Raw genomic sequence first — 22,556 nt, forward strand, 5'->3', positions numbered from 1 at the left:
CAGGGGCGGGTCCTTCCGGTTTCCCGAAAACCCCCGCGGCCGCCGGCTGGATTGAAGGTGAAGCCGGGCGAGATGGCGTTCTGCGCCCCGGGCGCCTATCTGACCCACCAGCAGAAGGTGCTGCGGCTCTACAAACGGGCGCTCCGCCACCTCGAGTCCTGGATAGTCCACAGGTGGGGACCGTGCCGGGGGGAGGAGAGGAAGGTACGGGGAGGCGGCCTCGGCACCTCAGGTCAGGCCCACAGTCCTCCAGCTGCGGTCCGTGACCTACTGCCCAAAAAGACCAAGCGTGGGGGAGGACAAGCCCCCCGTGACCCAGAGAAGGGCTTGCCGGTTGACTGACTGACTGACTGACTGACTGACGGACTTTGTCCTCCCCGCCCCCATCTCCTGACTGCCATCCCTTCTCCACACCCACCTTCCCCTTTGAGTTCGTAACCTGGGGTGCAGGGTGCCCGTGGACAGCATTCAGGCGGTCTGTGAACTTGGACAGGAAAAACATATTTATTTTTACTAATCTATGGTTTCCTTTGTAATTCCGTGCGTATTCATGTTTTTAAAAATATTCTGAGAAGGGGTTCATAGGCTTCACCAAGGCACCCGAAAGTTCAGAACTCCTGCCGTGTATTAGGAGACCTGAACTGGGACCTAGAGAATAGGCCTCCCAAGACAGCAGGAGGTTGGGAAGAAGGTAAAGGAAGGGACATTCAAAGAGATGAAGTCTTAGGCTTCCCATGTATTAATCCCCTCCCCCACCACCAATTTATACTATCAGTATTCCCCCAATTAAAAAAAAAAAAGATAATCCCTGTAACACATAAGTGTAATCAAGCAAAAGAAGCCCACACATTGGCTATGACCACAGATGCCTAGCTTATTCTTCATCATTGAGTCTGTTACCCGCTGTCAGGAGGTTTATCATCAGTCCTCTGGAGTCCAGGTTGGGCTTTGCATTGATCAGACTTCCTCAGTCTTTCAAAGTTGATTTTCTTAACCATATTATTACTGTATAATATGTTCTCCTGATTCTCAGTTCACTGCCTAGGTTCATAAAAGTCTTCCCATGTTTCTCTGAAACTACCCCTTTTGTCATTTCTTAAGTTGCAGTAACATTCCATTTTATTTATATGCCAGTTTGGCTATTGCCCAATTGATGGGTCCTTTTGCAGTTATTTGCTACAACAAAAAGGGCTGCTTTAAATACTTTTGTACATAAACATCTTTTCTCTCTTTCTTAATCTCTGGTATATAGATGTACAAGTGCTATTGCTGGATTATAGAGTGTACTACATCTTTCCAGGATGGCTGAACCAATTCACAGTTCCAGCAACAATGCCCTAGTGTGCCTTGTTTTCCCCCAGCCCCTTCAACAATTATCCTTTTCTTTCTTATCTTTGGCAGGTTGATGAGTTAGAACTCCAGAGTTATTTTGATTTGCATTTTTTAAAATAGTGATTTGGAGCATTTTTTCATGTCTGTTGGTAGCTTGGATTTCTTTCTTTGAGAACTGCCTGTTCATATCCTTTGACTGTTTATCAGGGAATAACTTTTGTTCTTTTATACTTTAATCAGTTTCAGTAGTCCTTGGATATTATACATTTTTCAGAGAAACTTGCTCAAAGATTTTTTCCCCAATTTCCCTTTTCTTCATGGGAAATAGTTGGTACTATGATCTGCCTTCTCCCTCCAGAAGGAAAGCTGCTGTGTCACCTGCTGTGTCAGGGTAAGGAGGGGTGGGATATCACAGGACTTTTGCCAATTTTTAAAGGGTTTGTGGAAATACATACACGTTAGGGAAAGGAATTTAGCAACAAATTTAAGAGATACAGTTTTATAGATGTTAATCTTTATACTTCCCAGGGATGAATATCGGTTCCAAGCTTGTTTGCTGAGAGCTCGGTTTGAAGAACATAAGAATGAAAAAGACATGGTAAAAGCCACCAAACTGCTTATGAAGGGTGAGGAAGAATTTTGGGCTTATCAGCATCCTCAACCATATATCTTCCCTGATTCCCCGGGAGGCACTTCCTTTGAAAGATATGAGTGTTACAAGGTAGGTCAGAACCCCTGGTATAACTCCTCACCCTCTACTCCCTAATTAGATTTCAGAAATAGGAAGTATTTGTTTTATATGGATTTTCTTAAAGAAACTTAGTTCTCCTCCTGTCTTTCTCATCTGGAAAAGAAAAATAGTTATCCTTTCCACATCGTGGGAGTTAGGGGCACAGGCACCCCTGCAATCTAGAAACTTTTGAATAAAATTTTTTGGCTTCCTCTTGTACCAGAGAAGAAGTCTGAATTTTTTTAGGGGGGTGTTTAAAGTACATTATTGTAAAATATGGGTTGATAGTATATAATACCACACATATATTTTATGCATTTCTGAGTTTCTAAATTTTTTGTTGTTTGCTGACCTTCATGTGTCATCTGCAGCTTCCACAAAACTCCCCCAAAATTCCCATTTAATTTCTTATGATGACCCATGATATATCAAAACCATCATGGGGAAAGTCTCAATGTGGAAGGGATAACTGTAGTTCCATATGTTTTCTCAACTTTTAACTAACATTTCTATTCAGATTTCTTCCTCAACTAGGTTCTGTGGTCCTATAGAAAAGAGATTTGTTTTTTCTTTTTCACTAAGTGAAAAAGCCTCTTAGGTTAATAATTCATTGCTAGGCTTGCTGAAGTTAATTTATTTGGCTTGACTATCTAGAGTTACTAGCAAAAGGAGTTATTAGTATTTATAAGGCCTTATTACCAAATTTAGGAGTTTTGGAGAATAGAAGGAAGGAGATGGAGTGGTATTCGTTCTGTTTGACTTAAGGCAATTTTCTAGCTCTTGCATATAGAGGCCATACACTTGGACATTCCCATTTGTCTCTGGTCTTCTGTTTCACCTCTGTCTATGGAATAGATGCAGTCTTACCAATGGTACTAACTTGATTATAAGAAATGCAGGTACTATCCTACTACCAGCATCAGAGAATCATGGAATTTTAGAATTGAAAGGGACCTCAGCAGCCTTCTAGACCAACCCCTATCCAAAAGGAGTTTGTGCCATGACATACTGACAATGGCCACCTGCCTTACCTCTGCTCAGAGGCCTCCAGGGAGCCACCCCGCCCTTGCCCTTGCCCTTCCCCTTGCATTGTTCATTACCAGTGTCATATCTCAGAACCTGTGACAGCCATCCTCTTCTGATAGGTTCCTGAGTGGTGCTTAGACTACTGGCATCCGTCTGAGAAGGCGATGTACCCTGATTACTTTGCCAAGAGGGAGAAATGGAAGAAATTGCGCTTGGAAAGTTGGGACCGTGAGGTGAGTGGGCATGCACCCCTGGGGAGGGGGGATGCATGGCTCGTAGAAGAAGTCATGTGGAGAGGGGCTTGGGAGACAATTAAAATAGCCACTATTCCCCTAACTTCGTACAGTAAACATAAGAGCGTAGATTGAAGACTGGAAAGCACCATGGGGAGGCATCTAGTTTACCCCCTTATTTTGTGCATGATGCACCTAAGACTTGGAGAGATCAATCAGGAGAAGTTGGGGCTCCAGGGTTTGAAGTCAGCAGACCCAGCTCTCTCCCTGGTACTGAGCATTCAAGATAGTGTCAGTTTCACACAAATTCTTTATCTTATAATCTGCATACATTTTCATCTCATGGGGAGAGGGGCTGTGAAACACAGCACCATGGATCTGGAGGGGCTAAAGTGGCCGAGTCTAGCTCACATTTTTACGGAGAAGAAAACTGAGATCCAGGAGGGGAAGTGATATCCCCACAGTCACCAAGTAGCAGGAATCACAGGCAGGATGTAAATACGCCAGGGTCTCTGGCTAAAGAGCCCACCTTCCTTCCAGTGGACAGCACTGCCTCTTCAGAGAACTGGCCTGGGGCTGAGTGAGTTTTGTCTTTCTCCCCTTTGTAGCAGTGACATCCACACAGCAGACCCTCCCAAAGGCCATCCTGGCCGGGCCTGGCAGTGCCCTGCTCACTGCCCTTTCCAGCTGCTCCATGTGGCCTCCCCAAGTAAAGGAAGTTAGCCAGGCTGTCTCACCAGGGTAGGGGATGGTTTTGAAAGAGCAGGGGGATTTGAGGGAGCAAGGCAGCCAGGAAGTTAGTTTTGCTCTTAGTGTGCATTGAGGCAAAGTGTCTAGAGCAAGGGAGGTGACAGTCCCGCTGTACCTCAGAGTGGTGTATTTCATGCTGGGCGCTGCATTTCAGGAAGGACATTAACAAGTTGGAGTGTGTTGTTAAGAGGAGAATGACCAGAATTGTGAACTGGCTGGAGCTCATGCCATAGAGACCTTTTGAAGGGACTAAGGATATTTATTCTGGAGAAGAGCTAGTATTTGGAGGGCTAGGCTGTGAAAATAGAGCCACCTAGCTCTTGATTCTTACATCTGGTAGGTGCTTAATAAATTTTAAATATAAATGAACTAGGAACCAGGTTTCATTTGTATACAAGAGGATAGTGTTTTGTGGGATATGCCTCAGCATTCACATTTAGTTTGGGAAAGATAACCGGTTCACTCTGCCCCTCATCTTGTGTTTAGGAGTACAAGTTTGGGCTGCGGCAAGCAGGAGCAACTTAATGAATTGGGCTTTTGCGGGGAGCTTATACAGGAAGTGGATCTCTGATGATTGCTTATACAGGAAGTGGATCTCTGATGATTGCATAGCTTAGGCTCATTGCTTGGTGATGATCTTGGGGTCCACTAGAACTGTGCTGGTGCTTGAAGATAAGAGCCAAGAGGGTCCCCGCAGTTTTATGGTCATATAACAGCTGTCTGCTGCAGGACCCAGACAGCAAGGGAAAGCAGGGTATTGTTAGTTAATATTTAGGGAGGTTTAGGCATCTATATTAACAGACTGTTTGCCAAACACATTACTTTCTAATGCTCAGTTAGATACAGGTTGGTGGCATAGTGGATAGAATGCTAGATCTGAAGTCAAAAGAAGACCTTAGTTCAAATGCGGCCTTAGACTTGTAGTACTTTGAATAACCCTGGGCAAATCAACCTCTCTGCCTGCCTTCATTTCTTTATCTGTAAAATGGAAAGGCTAATTCAAAATATTTGTAAACTATTTTTACAAACCTTAAAGTGCTATGTAAATGCTAACTATTATTGTTTTTTGGTGGCATAGAGGAAGGGAGAGGTATGTGGAATTAGAATGAAGATATGCTGTCACAATTTTATCTGACTGGAATTGGGCATCAAGTATACTTTCTCTGCACTGCTGCTTCCTTGGCAATGGGAAGATGCTTTTGTTTAAAATGTAATTGAATGAATAATATTTTTTTTTTAATTAATTAACTTTTAGTTTTCAACATTCACTTCTGTAAGCTTTTGAGTTTTAAATTTTCTCCCCCTCCCTTTCCAAGACGGTGTGCAATCTGATGTAGGCTCTACATATAAGTAATATTCTTTGCTGTGGATATAAAACTAAAAAACAGGGGACTAAAGATGGCCTAGTCTTCCGAATGTTGAGAATGGGATAATTTTCTTTTGTGAAAAGCTGTCACTTTTCATCATATTGGTGGTATTGATTAGTTTTGTCAGTCAAATTCATTTAATTGGTCTTAACGTAGTTTCCCCTCATTTATTGCACAGGTTCAGCAGCTGAAGGAGGAAACTCCACTTGATGGTCCTAAGACTGAAGCTCTGCCCCCAGCACGAAAGGAAGGTCATTTACCACCACTATGGTGGCATATTGTCACTAGGCCCCGAGAGCGCCCTTCAGAATAACAATCACACACTTTAAACTTTCAAGTGTGTATATTGAGTATGTAGATACACATGTACTTGACATAATAAAGTTACTAATCTGATGTTACTGACAATTGCCTTTTTCTTGTATAGAAAAAATAATTTCCTTTGAGGCTTGAATTTAGTAGGTTATAATTTGGAGGGGCATGTATGAACTCCAAAGAACTGAAGCTACGGAAAGGTTTGATCTCTAAAGTTTGCAAAGTTGAAAAGTTCTATTATCCTTACTTATAAAAATGAGGCACTGATGTTATGGATGAATGAAAACAACATTGACCTATCCATAATAGAAACATGCTTTGAGTTCTCCCAATTGCAATAGTTTTGTGGTAGGCTTAGGACCTTTTTATAATAGATAATATGGTTATTCTAGCTTTGGAAGTAGTTCTTTTTGCAAAGCTAATTGGCTGAATCCAGTGACCTCCCTGGCAGTCTGGAAACCTATGGACCCCAACCCCTTCTCAGAATATTTAAATAATTTTAGGAAATGGCAAATTGCAGTTAAAAGTTAGGGAAAATAAGGAGCTATTTTTCCCCCATCCCATTTAAGCTGAGATTTCCAGAAGTCGGTGGATCCCAGATTTAGAATCTTTGCTCTAAATGTTCAAGCTTAAAGTTGGCTTTGTGCCTTAACTGTGATCATAAGCAATCTTTGAGCTTGATAGGACCAAAAGGATCACTTGATCAGCTTTCATTAAAGAATTAGTTTGTTACCATTAAACTCACAAACATTCAACTAATTTTTTTTGTTTTATAATGTCAGAACTTTATTTTTTTCATGCAAAAATATTTCTGCATTAGCCATACTCCAAAAGAAAAAGGAAAAAATATTCAGCTAACTTTTCAAGTGAGGATCTGAAAAGGGCTTGAAGAATCAAACCCCCTCAGGCTTGTAAGAGTACTACAATCTATTATGCTTTTTTGCTGTCCTCCAAAATTAATTTTGGCCAATGACTTGAACAAATATGAAGGTTTGAATAAAGTGAAGTACAGGATTTTTCTAGCCATTCTTTATTTATAATGTATTCTGAAGCATTTGTTACAATGGAAAAGAGTGACACAATACAGCAACTGTTCATTTATATCAGTTGAAAACAAAAATCTGCACAGGGAGAGGTCAACTCTCAGTACAAACTAGCAACTAAAGAACAATAATTTATACCATTAGAAACATTTTTAAAATTTTTAGCTGTGACACTGCTTTTACAATATGCAAAAACACAAAACAGTAGAACTATCCGAAGTGTTTTGTCACATTCTTTCTACGTTGAATTTGGCAACATTTTATATTAAATTTTTTTTCAGATTATACTAACGTTTAAGAACTAAACAAGTGAAAAGCTGTACTCCAGTACAGTTACATCCATTCATTTCCAAGGTTTAAAATACCACTTTACTATGTTCATTCTCTTGCAATGGTTTTTGCTTTAGCAAAACCTATCAAGCATCATATGCACAATGCATCAGCTACTTTTATTCAATCAAGATTGGTGGGCTAGAACCACAGGCACTACTGTTGATTATATGCTGTAATAAGGAGCTTGTTTTTCAAAGAAAGTAAAGTTTAAATAGTTTCTAATAAACATGCCATTGCTTTAAGCCATAACATAAAAGTGTCAGAAGCAATCACAGCAGTGTAAAGTGTTATTATAGAACAGTGACTGTACAAATACATTAAGTCTTACATCCAATGCAGTAATGTATCAAAGCATATGATGGTGTCGTCAGATATTGGAGCCAACAAAAGCTGCAGCATTTGGGTGGAAACCAGCAGCCCCCTTTTGAGAACTTCATTTGGTGAACTGTTAACAGTTTCCAAGTGTGCAACTTGAATAACTGACAAGCCTCTTTTGCCTCCAACCCAGTCTTAAACCCCTTTTCCTGTGGCCCCCTGAGTTCTGCATACCTTGCTGGCTTTAAAAGATGGTTATTACAGCAAATTGGTTTCACTTGAAAAACAAAACAAAACTCAAAAAAGTCTTTTTTAATTAAGAAAGAACATTCCCAAAAAATATATCACCCAGAATACAAAAAAGACAGTGTAGTGGTCAGGCTCCCAGTGACTATGCATCTTTGTTCCTTTTCAGTATTCAGGATGAAGCCAATTCACTGTCTAAGAAAAACAAGCCCCCTGAAATAGAACACACCCTTTTGCAAGTTGCTAAACTCCAAGCTGGTTACCCTTGCTAAATCCACTCAAGTATCCTCAAAATATTTGGGCTTCTCAATGTACCCAGCCTGCTGGGCACTTGTACATAAAAGGCATTTGATACTCTACCTAAGAACTCCCTGCTATCATTTTTAAATGCTTTCACATGTTAAAAACTGCCTTACCCTTTTGGATGTATTTGGACTCAATGAAAGCATGAACACGACAGAAGAGAAACTGAGTAAATCAATCTAAGTACACTATTGAAGCAGCATGCATATGACTAGGAGAGGCTGCTGTGTGGGGTCAAGAGGAAATACGGGAAAAGAACAGTGAAGTCCCTAAACACCCTACCTAAACAAACACTGCAATCCAGTATGGCTTCGGATGCATTTACCATGAAGCTAACAGTAATTCAACCTACTAGGCTACTCTCGGGGAACAGCATCCACTATGTTAATGGTGTTTCCCACCCTACCTCCCCCCTCAGCCCAACACAGCCTATCATTTCCAGCTTTATTTCATCTGTTATATTGCTTTTCATCTAGTTACTCTGCTTTTCCACACAAAACATACTTAAATGAGGCCATGTTCATTACCCATTTTATTTGTACATTAAAATAAGTCCAATTTATTGAATCCACACTATCACAATGCATCTACAAAAGCTTGCAAAAAAGCCAATTATTAATCCCTTTGCTGAAGTTTGCTACTTTATGATTCTCCCCAACCCCCCCTCCCCCAGTTATGCATTTAAAATTTTACAAAGGCTTATAAAAAAGTTATGGGATTTGGCACCTTCAGAAAAATTAAAAGGGAAACTTAAGAACAAAAATATGCAGAAAGTTGTCGATATTTACAAATTAAAACACCAATAAAGATTATGATGGTTACTTATGCATGTGTTTTTAATTCTCTGTGTTTTATGATATATAGTACTTTCAAAACAATGCTCTGATTTTGAGTTTCCTACAAAATCTTTTGTTTGATTATAGATTGGAATGAATCAAAACAAATTTAAGGTTTTATTAAACAGTTCATTTTCCATTCATTAGAACCCTGGCAGTATATTCTTAGAAACCTTAAGATAAACGAGGGGCCGATCGATCATTTGTCAGTGTCTTCTTCAGTTTTACACCACGGCGAATGGCATTCAGCATATCTTCCCCTTGCAGGGTATCCCCGGGGCTCAGATCTCCTGGGTTGCTGCACTCTGGGGTCTGGCCAGGGGAGCTAGCGGCACTTGAACGATCCCCTTCTGTTTCGTCATCCTCTGTTTCCGGAGCACTCTGTCTCTGCTCCTCCGAGACGCTCGGCTTCGGGCCTGGCAGTGGTGGGTTGACAGAGGCTTGACCACTCCACATGGAGGAGGGCATGCTAGTGCCACCCTGGGTGGTATCACCCACAGAGGGTGACTCTGGGCTGTGTTCTCCATGCCCCTCAGGCCCTCCCTGAGGACTTGGTAGTGTACCTGGTAGGTCAGGGACAGTTGGGGTTTTGACGGGAATCACAGGAGTCTTGATAGGAATAGGTCCAGCCCCGATGGTTCCCCTTCGTACAGAAGGTTTAGTAGAAGGGGTCCGTCTGATGGTTGCTACACCAGGAGTGACTATCGCAGGTCCTAAGGTAGTGGGGAGACCAGCGGTTGAAGCTGGGCGTTTGGCCTGAAACATCCTGCGATAGGACTGGCTAATGTCACTGTTTCTCGGAATGGTAGAGGATTTGTCAAATTCCTGCTGTTCTGTCTCCTGGTCACCACTTACAGAGAAATAATCATAATCTGAAACTGATTAAAGTGTTTGCATTAGGAACACCGAAGAGGGTGACTTTTTTTAAACTAAGGAGCCAATGGATGTGGAATTACTGATTATCTGGCACCATGACAGGAAGTATGGTTCAGCTGGGCAAGGAATTCAAAGGCTGAACATCCTAATCCCAGTTCTGTAAATGGACTTCAGTGTAACCTCTGGGAAACACTTCATTTCTCCACTTAATTCCCCTCATAAAAGTGGCTTAAACCTACAAACCTGTCTTAGAGATATCACTATCATCACTACTATGAAATACTAAGTAACACCCACACTAACACCCATTAAGTCAAACTGAACAATAACTAGCAATTATATAGTGCGTTAAGATTTAGAGAGTGCTTTATAGATATCATCTCATTTGAGCTTCACAACCCAGAGAGTAGGTAGTACAGGTATTACCAGTGCCACTTTACAGATGAGATAATTTAGATTCGGATTAAGTCACTTGCCCATGTTCACACAGCAGTATGTGTCAGAGATAGGATTTTAAGTCAGGTCTCTCCCAACACCCAAGTCCAGCATTCTTTCTACAACACCTTGACTATTGGTTAGAAGAAGCCAGAGCTGCTTCAGGCAAGGAGCAGATCCCACAGAAGTCATTTTAGACTTTTCCTGACTCCTGTCCTCCCCTCTGGGCAGCTAGGTGATAATAGTACATACAGCACTGGGCCTGGAGTCAAAAAGACTCATCCTGAATTCAAATCTGGCCTCAGACACTTACTGTGTGACCCTGGGCAAGTCACTTAACCCCATTTGCCTCAGTTTCCTCATCTGTCAAATGAGCTAGAGAAGAAAATGGCAAACCACTCCAGTGTCTCTGCCAACAAAATCCCAAATGGGGTCACGAAGAGTCAGACATAACTGAAAAACAACTCAACGACATGCTGTCCCTTTTAAATCAGCCATCCCAATGACAGGCCCAGAGCTGGAGAGAAATGAGATTTCTGGCAGCTAAGCCTTTTAATGAAAACTCAAAATGTAGCACCTAGCAGTGAAACTGTATTTTTAAAGCAATGACTCCTCACTGTCATCAGATATAACATCACAGTGGTAATGGCAGACATAGGCCAGTTAAATATTTTTCAGACTGATATGCTGAAGATAATGTATTCTACTCTAAACTTCACTGTCACTGACATTATGATTGGCACAAAGGACATACTAGTTGAGGTTGAGGAAGAGGGAGGGAATTGGTGGTTAACAGTTTATCATGAACAATATCAATCCAGGCTCAAATTCAAAACCATCACATAGTCCAACAGTTAAGAATGAGACAAGATGCTGAAATCCATGTTAATCTCGTAAACAGGGGCCATCTGGCAATCCTAACTATAATCTCTAAGGACTTCCCCAGTGCTTAAAATTATTTCCAGGTTTATCTGTGGGCTGGCAATTTAGTTTTCCTTTCATCTCAAATAAAAGGGACTCTTCCTACTCCTAGATTACGGAGGAAAAAGAGTAAAAGGGAAAAGAAGAACCTGAGGTGATTTCAGATAAGAAAGAAACTGTGAAGGTGATTTAGAGGGGTTTGGACTTAGGAAGAGAGATTGAATTTGAGGAGGAAAAATTTGGGGGAAATCTGAAGGAGAATAATCTCCAGATCAAGACTCCATATCTAGCTGCTATGAGAAGTGTAAGGAAAAGGAAGGAGCAGGAGGGTAAAGGAGGAGTAGGGACCTGAAGAGGGATACTCAAGGAGAAAGTAGTTGCTAGAAGCAAGATTTTTTTTTTAAATTGGTGCATTAAACAAACTGATAAAGAAAAATGTGTAAATAAGAGGTAGCTCAAAAAGGAGAGGAAATAAGGTATGGATCTAAAGATGCTGTTTGAGACCAAAAAAAAAAAAATGCAATTGAATGTGGCTCTCAAGTTATTAAAGGGTGCTAAAAGGAAAGGGAAATTTCCATAATACCAAAAATTATGAAAGCCTATATTAGTGAGGATACGGAGGGAAACTGGTTCTGTTTTTCTGCAGAGATAATATTTAACAAGGCAGATAAAATTTTTCAGTGGATAGAATGTCAAACTTAACAGTAAGGGAGACTCAGGTTCAAATTTTGCCTTTGATACTTGTTAGCTATATGACCCTGGACGAGTCATTTCATATCTCTTTTTATCTTTGGGGACCATATTACCAGTAGTACCTATTTCACACAGCGTTGTTGTGAATTTCAAATGAGACAATATATGTAAAGTACTCTATAAAAGTGAGTTATCATTTATGTAAAATAGCCTGGAGAAGAGAAACACGACATCTTTCATTAAGTATTTGAAGAGTTCATTTGGAAGAGTGATTAGACTTGTGTTCTTTGGCCTTGGAGGGCAAAACCTGAAGTAATGGGGAGAAACTACAGAGAGGTAAATTTGGACTCTGGGGTGGGGGGGGGAGCCCTGGCCTGTCTTCATTACCTTGTGAAGGTATTGTGTCCTCTGAACAGCATGGGGTGGTTGTCTGGGTACTGTACCCACTGGAGCACTGCAGGGAATCCCGGCTGCTCCTCTGGGGGTCCAGCTGCAAGCCCCTGGCGAGGGCCAGGGCGAGCTCCTCACAAGCCTCCATCTCTTCTCCAGGCTGCAGGCAGGGGAGACAGACAGACACACACATACACACGTACACACACACACACACACACACACATATACCGTGGCAATGAAATCAAATTGCTGAGGTCAGGTGGGCACAGAGGCCCTACCTCTGGGCCTAACCCTCACATCCCCCCTGGGGAGAGGTTGGGAAAGGAATGCTCTTCTTGTAAGGATTTCTGTGGAATTTTCTAAGTCAACTGCAAGCAAAATTTGAGATTCCAATTGCTGGAGGTGGAAGAATGCTCAAATGAACATTTCAGAGGCTAAAAGCAAGGGTGTCCCCCCTTCCCAAACAGGACTGTAGCCAGCCCATGGACTTCAGGGACCAGCCTCAAAAACACTGAACCAGGACAGAAGCTAAGCTCCTTGTGGCTACCTCAATGACTCGCCCCTTTGGCCAACAGGTGCTGACTCTGGGACAAACGGGGGTGAGCGCATTTTTTCTGCCCCTGGCCCTTGCTCTGAGTGACAGGGCCATGAGGGTGAGGTGAACTTCTGTCCCCCAGGGCCAGGGGATGGGGCAACAAACAGGTTCCTCCTATGCTCAACCTGCAACTGAGAAATAGAGCATCACCCTGGTGGCAGCTGAAACAGTCATACTCCGAGGCCTCTGAGCCTCCTCGGTAGGTGCGGGTGGAATGCCAGGGGGTCCTCCGTTGGAGTCAGGCTCACGCTTTTCCTTGCGGCGTTGTAAGGTGTTTGCCACAGGCTGGTCGTATGGGCCTGGCTTAGCCCAGTCCTACACAAAACAGATGCTGTGAGAAGCTGTTTAACTGGGGAGCTACCCTAATTGCTTTATTTTGTGGGGGTCCACAGCCAAACCTCATAATAGAGTCTTTGGGAAATATCAACCAAATCAAATTCACTCTGTGGAAGGCGGTCAAGAAAACATGACTCAGGGGAGCTCAGTTGTATATTGGAGAGAGCCGGATTTGAACTCAGGAACACCTGAGTTCAAATCCAGCCTCAGATATTTACTAGCTGTGTGACCCAGGGCAAGTCACTTAAACTCTTCTGCCTCAGTTTCCTTCTCTGTAAAATGGGGATTATATTTTATGATAATACCTCCCTCTCAGGGTTGTTGTGAGGTTAACATGATATTTGTAAAAGGACTTTGCCAATCTCCAAGTGCTATATAAATACTAATGCCACTGCTGCTGCTGCTGCTACTACTACTACTACTACTATCACCACCACCACCACCACTACTACTACTCCATCATCCATCCCTCAAAGGCCTCTAACCTAATGCCTGAGAAAATGTTAAAACCCAATGTTTCAGATCCAATAGCTGACAGGACCCTTCTTAGTAATTTCCTCAAGGTTTTAACATTTTACTAATTCAAGACTTTGGTCAGTTTCAGGCAGATATCTTATAAATCCCAGAGCAACATTAATGAAATCTCTCTGACTGAAGCTCTAAAACATCTGTATGCTGGCCCCTTAAGGACCAGGGATGCACAATGTATCTTCATCAGATATGCCGTCACACTGGCAGGTTCTGCATTCGAACCCTGGACTTGCCAACACACAGCCGAGATCAGGACTTATCTTTTGAAGCCTCCATTTCAAATTAGAATCCTAGTTGAGTCTTTACTAGTAAGCTAGCCATCAGAATTGGTTTTTTTTTTGGGGGGGGGGGTTGTCTTTTTTACAAATGCGCCAACCACTGTCCCTGTCTCACCATCTATTTTCAGGAGAGGGGCACTGAGGGGTCTAGGTTCTTAAATGAGAAAGGGGTGGGAAAGGGAGCAAGTCATGCCTTAGAGACAGAATCCTGCAGGTACATTTAAAGAGCATAGATGCTTCCTGTCCAGGATGAAGTCTTAGCACCCTAAAGATAGCCTATGACATTTTCTAAACCACAGATTATTACTTATCCTCATAAAGACGTTGCAAGTAGAGTGATATCTCTGGGGGCAGGGGAAATGACACAGTGAATTCTCTGGGACCTCCCAACCTCATGAGAGAACTAAGCCTCTCCACTTGTCAACTGCTTTTACTCTGAGTTCACTGGAATTCCACACCTTGTGATTAACCTTGAAGCAGGGAAATTCAAATAGTCAACTAAGAGGCAGCCCCTGAGTCTCAGCTCCACACTGCGGTTTCTATCTCTGAGCTACTAACCTTTCCCTCCCCGCCTTCCCAGAACCCAAGCCCACATACCCTAACAGGGAGGACATATTACCCAGCAAGATGTTTTGGAGAACCAAACAGAATGTGAGAGGTGACTGCCACAGGTCAGGAGAAGGGCAATCACAGCAATGAGAGAATGAAGGGGAGGGAGAGGGAGAAGAGAGTGAGACACAAACCTTCCAGCTAGGGATCTTAGATGACGGTAACATGCCCGGCCCAATGGTGTAATAATGAACGTAGTCTGGAAGGAGGGCAGAGGTCGCCCGAGGGCACAGACGGGAGGCAGGCAGGCAATGAGGATAAAGACCTGCACCCACTGATGCTACATGGGGCTCACTTGGTAAACTATAGTGATAAAACCCGTTAGACAACTGGAAACAAAACAAACAAAAAAAACAAACAAAAGAGGGAAAAATTAATATAACAAGATGAATGTGGAAATACAAGATGGCATTGATGTATTCTATGCAAAGGGGAAGGGGAACCTGGATATTAAAAAAAAAAAAACATGGAGATTTGCTGTCCTTGGACAATCAATGAATGAGGCAAAAAGGAAGCAGGGGAGAAAACAGACCAATGCTATCTGATCCCAAAGTAAGTATTTACTTTAGATAGACTTCAACTACATCTTGGAATGATTTAGAAACTGATCCATTTCTCTCAATCTTTATGATAATCTCAATACGTCCATTAGTCAATAAAATAAAATTTCATGGAAACATTGATTTGGTCATGTCATATGCAATTTTAATCATTTTTAAATGGCATTAAAAAGGTCTGTTCAATCCAACTAACTTTCCAAAGATGTATTTTTTCACAGCAAATCTGAGACTGAAAAAAAAGTTTAACAGAAAATTAAATAGCGCAAAAACATACAGCCTGACGTGTTTGAAATGACACGTTCAAACAAGGCTGCCATAAGGATGGACACCTGGGAAGTAGGTGGGGTAGGAGATGACGGGAGGAAAAGCCACTGAATTTCTGATGTTCTGAGTTCAAGCCCTCACAAATACCTCTTAATCTCAATCCTCTCCCTACCTGCCTTCTTCCTCCAAATCTTAATCTTCTTTCATTCAAAATGACTTCACTATCAGGGTTCTGTGAAAACCTGAGTTTCTGAGAGTGAACTTGTCGAGGTAGGTATGTTCTCTAAAAAAAAGAAGCTTGTTTGTTTGTTTCTAATAGACCTTGGTTTAACGTCTTTGTTTATTTTTCAGGGTTCACCTGGATTTTGCCAGGAAGCTAGCTAGCAGAGGCAGGGAACGGTAGGGAGGCAGGGGGTGCTGGTTAGTTCTCTGATACAGATATTTTTCACCTTCTCTGTGGAAGCCCAAGCCCCCATGGTCGAGCCTGAGCTGACTGAGGTGGGGGAACTGCACTCGCTCACTGATTGGCAGGTTTCTGAAGCTTCTGAAGAGGCCGAGCTGGATGAATTCTGTAGCATTGTCAGCACCACGGCAGCACAGCGGAAAAGAAAACACAGGAATCCAAAACACAGACCCAAGGCACACAGAGGAAAAGGCCACAAGCCACCAAAAAAGGATTAAAAAAAAAAGCACGCACAGAGACAGACAAGACAGACAGACAGACACACAAGTACACACAAGAAAAGAGGAAGGATAAGAGAAGCAGAGGATTAGGGTTTTTTTTTTTCCCCTCTGTATCACTATACATGGCTTTTAAGCTATCTGTAATGTTCAGTCACTTTTAAGAGGCAAGCAAGAAAGAGAAAGTCTAGTCCTACCAGTCTTTCCTGGACAGGATTTGAGTCATCACGTTAAATCTAACCAAACAGGCAACATCATACAGGAGCTTCTCCAAGGGGATAAAGACCCTGGACCTAAACATCTGCTTTGCCTTTTAACCCCATGGGCATTCTTTACCTCTAAGAACCTGGCCAGCAGTTGGCTATCACTACCTGCTTTGGTTAGCTAAAACTAGCTTATAGCTTTTATAGCTAGCTATCCTGAGTTTTCATTCATTCTCTAGTATGTTTAAGGGGTACCAAGAGATGGATGTTCCCTCAGGCCAACATGCATGCATACACGGGCTTTTGGAACTCTATTTGCACTTGGGGAGAATATTTCTCTAATCTGGTCACTCAACTCCCCAATTCATAGGCACTGTGCATGCCTGGGGAGGTTGTAGTATATGTAATAGAAAGGAGAGTGAATCTGGATCCAGAGGAACTCAGTTCACATTCCAACTTATTAGCTATGTGACCTTAATCTCTCTCACCTCAGTTTCTTCTGCAAACAAAAAGGCTTCGACTAGATCAGTTTTTTTTTCCTTTTTCTTTTATTAATTTATTTTGATTTATCAACACAGATCAGCATTTTTAACCTGTGGTCCATGAACTTGTTTATTTTTTAAAAAATATTTTGATAAGTGTTATTTCAACGCAACTGACCTCCTTGGCAATCCTATGTGTTTTATTTTTGAAATAAAAATGTTTAAAAACATTCTGAGAAGGCAATACAAGACTCACCAGGCTATCAAAGGAAATCCATGGTGGAAAAAGGTTAGGAACCCTTGAAGCATATGATTTCTGAAGCCTTCTCTAATGCTACAATGGTTACCAATGGTAACCCCATTACATGGACCACATGCAGGAAAGATGACTCACTCGGGGAGAAGCCAGACTTTTAAGAATGGGGACCTGACTTGCTTTGTTTGAAATCTTCCTGCCACTCAGGAAACCATATTCTTTCCATTAAACCTCCATTGTCTACTAGTCTAATTTCCACCAACAGGCTTGTACGCTCTCTCCCCTCTGTCATTGTCTGAAGGATTCAAGTGTGGTTTCATCAGCAGCTTATGTCTCCTCCATCTATTCCTCATCTCGTGAAGATAAGCTGGTTGTGGGGCTGTCACAGGTACTATTTTTTAAAGTGTATTTTCTATTCTTTTCTGCTTTCCTTAGTCCCTCACTAATTTACTAAAATGAGGAAGGCTCATCCCAATCCAGTGGATTATCTCTATTATCCTAGGAACTGAAACCTAGTGAGTGATGTGAAAGACCAAATTGCTATTTCCACCTATTCTTACAATCTTAGGAGATGGGCAGGCTCCTGAGGAGGTGAAAAGTTTTTGTTTTGTTCTACCATATGTTTAACTCAGTGGAAACTAAAATATATAAGGAGTTCCATGAAGCTCTGTGGCTTTCCTTTCCAAAAGATCACATGCAAATGGCTGGTGGGTTCAGTCTTGTGTCTGTCCTGACACTTCTTAAGAGGAGAAAAACCAATACAAGTCACCTTACTTAGAGAGTCAGGAGACCTGCTATTCTATCACATACAAACTGCGTGACCTCCTCCATAAAATGATAACTACCTATTTCACAAGGCTATTGAGAGGAAAGTCTGTAAATCATAATGCACTTCATGAATCAAAGTTACTATCATTATTATTGGTTTCTGTCCCCCTGCTTCAGATAAATTTTACTGGAAAAATAACTTGTAAGCAATTCTAAAACTCTAGGTTCAGTAAGTATGAGATACTTTTAATCTGTCTTATTTCTACTATTTCTTAAAAAAAACAATAACCACCTTGACTTGTTTTTGACAAGTGCTGATTTTAAATAGTTATATTGGTATCAGAGAACATGTGCTCCATTCTTAGGCTCAGGACTCTCTTGGGTGGGAGGGTGGAAGTGTAGGGGGAGAGGACGAAGGGCGGAGAGGAGATAGAGAAATCAAAGAATTTTAAAAGAAATGTCCAATTAAGACAATGCCAAATGAAGGAGAAAAATAGGGCAATATGTGGCAATCTCAACAGTTTTTACACCAACGATCTATATATATTTCAGTGGAAAACACCAATGGCCTATGATACTTAGTAGATGACTTATAAGGTTCTATCTGTCACTGCTGAAATCTACCTGTTTGTAAGGCATGAAATAGCAGCAGGGCCAAAGAGCTGCCAACCACTGAAATCAAGGACAGGACGTGAAAGGTATTAAGGCATGAGGGCTTAAAAAAAAAAGGGTGGCATACTTGGGGAACCAGATGGATCAAACTGCCAAGGAGACCTTATGGAGAAGATGCTGAGAGCTGAGTGGTATGGGAGAGGCAGCTTGTGGAAAAGTGCATTATTACATCTGAAATCAGAAAAACTGGGTAAATCGTTCCAGCTCTGCCATTCATTAGCTGTTGTGACCTTGGGCAAATCATATCCCTTTCTTGTACCCTTCCCCTCTGAGATTACTTTTCATTTATCCTCTATCTACTTTGTGTGAAGGCTATTATTTACACGTTGTCCACACTCTCCCCTCACTAAAATGTGAGGTCCTCGAGGGCACCCTGCCTTTCTGTGCATCTTCAGTGCTAAGCACGTATTAATAAATTCTCTTTTAAAATTCTAGATCCTCAATAAATTCTTGCTGACTGAGTGGACTTGAAAACAAACCTAGTGTTACTAACAGGATTTATCTCAGATACTCAGCTTTTAAGTTTCCTTCAATTCTTCCCAAAAAGGTTCTCTTTACTGAGTCCCTAAACATTAATACTAGAAGCCATGACATTCTGTTTCAATTTGTTAGTCCTTAAAGGCAACACTCAAGGCCAACCATCCATGGCAAGGTAAGCGTGGGTGTTTTCGAGTTTATTTCGCTCAAGCTCTGCTACACAATGCTATAAACATAATTATGTCGACTGATTAAAAACAAACATCAAATTACACTGCACAGCAGAGCAGCCTCTTGAAAAACAAGAATCCCTCCATCATTTTAGCCCAGCAGATTTTCTGCCTGCGTGACATGCATGTTACTCCTTGTTGCACTGAAAGAAAGGAGAAAGCAGGACGCTGGAGGAATAAAAGCCCAAAGAGCACCAGCGATGACAGGCAAACATTCTCTCCCAGGAGGAAAAGGAAGAGAAAACTCTAGAGATTTTGACTCTGCACCAATTCTTTCCTTGAAGGTAATTCTCCATCCTCCGAGAATGGAAAGAGTTAGTACCATCACCAAGCATAACTGGAGAAAAATGCCATCACACGGACACCTAAGCATTTAGGTTCAGGCAAAAAAAAAAAAAAATTGGGGGTGGGGTGTGTATTCAGAGAGCTCTTTCCAGTTCCTGTATTCTTCACTTGCAACTCAACATGTTCTAAAGAGGGACTTACTCTAGGGGGTTGAAAAGGGGAGAACTAGTAGCAATGGATGGAAATCACAGGGAGAGAGAATTTTAGTTCAGTATAAGGAGGCAACTTTTCTCTTTATTAGAAAATGGAACAGGATGCCTTATTAAGTGGTAAGTTCTCTATTAAAGGAAATATTTAAACAAAGCCTGGATGGCCATCGTGGGAGAATGTCATAGAAGGGAGAGAATGATTAAATGATCTGTGAGGCCTGAGATTCTATGGAGAGCATCTCTTATCTCCCTCCAGGAAATAAAGAGCTCTATGTACCAGGGAGATGAGGACGTGAGTCCCTGAATAAGAAAACTCATGAAATCAAGTGAAATCCTTGGGCCCTGAATGGTCAGTTTTAGAAGGTAACCTGTGTCTGAGCAGATGCATAATACACAGCAGAAAATGTTGTGAACCTGAGTTCTACTGTTTGACCACATGCTGCTAAGTGCTGGGCAAAAACCAAACTTATCACTTCTCAGGGAGGGAAAGGGGTGATGTAAGAGCAGCAGCAGATGTACCAGTCATGCACTGGAGACCAGGACAAATGCAGTCACCATATCCCTGTTGGCTTCAATGGAAATGAATGCGTTTGGAGGAGTACAATGTCTCTTAATCCAACTGCTGTGCAAGCAAGCTTGGGTCAACTCCTTCTCTCTGAATCAAGTGCTGATGATTCACTGAAGAGTTAACAGCACAGAAGGCAAGAATTTCATGTTCTTCTATGTTACGAGAGTGCTGTGCGTACTTTAAGGACTCCCGGAATGGTCAACGGTCCATACGTACCGGGTGAAGTGGAGAAGGAAGAAGCTAAATGAAGAGATACACCCTCTAAGTGGTTTATACCAAACTTGGGAATGCATGGTGTGCATAATTCAATCATCCCCTCAAGGAATACCCATATCTATGAGCCTGCCAAAGACTGGTTCAGTTCTAGCTGCCTACAATGGAGTATTTCTGCCACCAGCTGGAAAAATCTACTCAGTTACCCTCAGGAAAGGTGGGTGTAAATTCTATCTTTTTTAAAAACTCTTTTAGGGAACAAAACATTTCTTTTAACTTGAAGACAAAGAAGAAGTTTCCTAATGATAGCATATAAAATAAAATGGCATGAAACAGGGTACAACTTTGGGTCCCAGGAATGATCAGGCCAGGATTCATGTATGTGTGTCATCTCTGCCCCCAGCCCTGTGGGAGGTGTGGACAACCTTACCTGGTTGGGAGTTTCCGGTGGCATTGGGGATGGTGATTTGGACTGGAAGGCATCCTGGGATATGAAACCCGAGTCATGGGAGGACACGCTTGACAGCCTCATGGGAGCCTGCTGCGGCAGATTGGAGCTTCTGTAGCGATAATGTGAACTGGGGGAATGAGAGTGTGAGCCACTGGAGCGAGAGTCGCTGCTGTTAACGCTGTTCAGGCTGCTGTGGGGGACACGATGGGAGGGAGAGAGGTAAGAGCCCGGGGACAGGAGGAAGGCCACAAAACCAACTTCAGAAGTAAACTACAGAAAGCCCTCCTGTTAGGTGAGGACACGAGATGTGTCCTGGCACTGTGGGCAAAGAGCGGGTCTTGGAGCCCGGAAGAATGACATTTAAGTCTTGTCTCTGACGTACACCAGCTACGTGACCCCAGGCCTCTAAGGTTACAAGTCCAAGAGAAGGCGCCCACGCTATACTGGAGGAGAGAATTTACTCACCCCAGAGGTTCCCTATATCAATGAAATCACAGGTCCAGTCTTTAAACCCTAGCCAGGGGTGGGGAACCTGCAGCCTCGAAGCCACATGTGGCCCTCTAGGTCCTCAAATAAGGCCCTTTGAATAAATCCCCCTGTTCTGTGAAACTTGGACTCAGTCAAAAGGCCGCACCCAAGCACCTAGAGGGCCACATGTGGCCTCAAGGCCACAGGTTCCTCACCCCTGCTAGCCTATCCTGTTAGGAAGGATAAATGGCATTTATGTGTGAAGAGGCAGGAGAAAACATGACCTATCTCTTTAGTTCTCTCATCAGGCAAAGATATTCCTAGGTCAAGAAAAAGAACACTCCACTGCAGTCTCATTAAAGTGACAGAACACTGCTGAGGTTTAGAAGTCAGTGGGGCAGAAAATTACTGTGCCAGTCTAACTGCACAAGTCCTGGTGTGGGGACAGACTCCACAAAAGCCACACTAACAACAACCTGGCCTGTGCTTGCTGGAAGGTAACAGAAGAGCAACGACTACCTTGTGGTAAAATGCAGACTTCTCTACGTGTAAATTTGGTTCATGTTCATAGCAAGGGTAAACTGTCTGCCAATTAATTGTGCTTGTGTCTACATGTCTGATCTTGAACCTTCCTGTTTAACTGAGGACTTTTGACCTCACCGGCAATGAAGACTCGGGGTGCTTTTGGCTATGAAAGCCATGACAAGTAACCTTCCCAGCAATTTCCCAAAGACAAGCATAGTGGATAGAGTGTTGGCCCTGGACCCCAGGAGACCTGGGTTCAAGTCTCATCTCTGACATATACTGGCTGTATGAGCTCAGACAATTAACTTATCTTCTCAGTTGCTCTAAGGGGCTCTCTAAAACCATAAATTGCAAAAAAAAGAAGAAAAAGAAAGAAAGAAAGAAAGAAAAGAAAGAAAGAAAGAAAGAAAGAAAGAAAGAAAGAAAGAAAGAAAAAGGTGCTGACTCTTACTGGTAGAGGGTCCTTTCATGTTCCTTGTACTAATGAAATTAGAGGTCTAGTCCCTAGACCCTATCCATTCCCATAGAGGGAAAAAGGTTTTGTACCATTTTGGATGAAGCAGTATTAGTCCCAGACTGGATTACAAAAAAGTCATAAAGGGCATGTCTAGCAGTCTGCATCCTAAATAAAACTTTCAACCCCAAGACAGCAGTATGAAAAAATAGAGAAATAAACCCTTATGAAAACATTTGTGGAGCCCAGCTTCCTGGTACAAAATGCAAGGTTTGTGAAATCCAGATAGATTTT

General features: G+C 42.2%; 2 protein-coding genes across 7 annotated transcripts in view; one reads left to right on the top strand and one right to left on the bottom strand.

The window, feature by feature from the left end:
- Positions 1-21: 21 nt before the first annotated feature.
- On the top strand, positions 22-5,839 carry LOC114030690 (NADH dehydrogenase [ubiquinone] 1 beta subcomplex subunit 9). The gene is made up of 4 exons (XM_027845561.1): positions 22-173; positions 1,861-2,053; positions 3,208-3,321; positions 5,617-5,839. The coding sequence occupies exons 1-4, from the start codon at positions 73-75 to the stop codon at positions 5,749-5,751; spliced, it is 543 nt and encodes a 180-aa protein (XP_027701362.1). The 5' UTR covers positions 22-72; the 3' UTR covers positions 5,752-5,839.
- A 928-nt stretch (positions 5,840-6,767) lies between these two features.
- The window catches only part of LOC114030687 (metastasis suppressor protein 1), a 226,735-nt gene continuing 210,946 nt past the window's right edge, over positions 6,768-22,556 (bottom strand). For 2 of the 6 annotated variants that reach the window (XM_027845548.1, XM_027845547.1), the window contains 6 exons: positions 20,795-21,005; positions 15,770-15,889; positions 14,631-14,825; positions 12,893-13,057; positions 12,142-12,304; positions 6,768-9,707 (listed from right to left, as the gene is read on the bottom strand). In XM_027845548.1, coding sequence (XP_027701349.1) covers positions 9,004-9,707; positions 12,142-12,304; positions 12,893-13,057; positions 14,631-14,825; positions 15,770-15,889; positions 20,795-21,005 — 1,558 coding nt within the window. In that variant the 3' untranslated portion in view covers positions 6,768-9,003. The remainder of the gene's footprint in view (positions 9,708-12,141; positions 12,305-12,892; positions 13,058-14,630; positions 14,826-15,769; positions 15,890-20,794; positions 21,006-22,556) is intronic. The other 4 variants (XM_027845550.1, XM_027845549.1, XM_027845552.1 and 1 more) reach the window with 2 other exon arrangements.

The sequence above is a fragment of the Vombatus ursinus genome, unplaced genomic scaffold (assembly GCF_900497805.2).
Source record: "Vombatus ursinus unplaced genomic scaffold, bare-nosed wombat genome assembly UNPS02014973.1, whole genome shotgun sequence".
Taxonomy (NCBI): Eukaryota; Metazoa; Chordata; class Mammalia; order Diprotodontia; family Vombatidae; genus Vombatus; species Vombatus ursinus.

Bases quoted from the DNA above. Each gene is read 5' to 3' on its own strand.
- LOC114030690 (XM_027845561.1), top strand. From the start codon at position 73: ATGGCGTTCTGCGCCCCGGGCGCCTATCTGACCCACCAGCAGAAGGTG. The intron at 174-1,860 runs GTGGGGACCGTG...TATACTTCCCAG, and splicing joins GAGTCCTGGATAGTCCACAG to GGATGAATATCGGTTCCAAG. The intron at 2,054-3,207 runs GTAGGTCAGAAC...CTCTTCTGATAG, and splicing joins AAAGATATGAGTGTTACAAG to GTTCCTGAGTGGTGCTTAGA.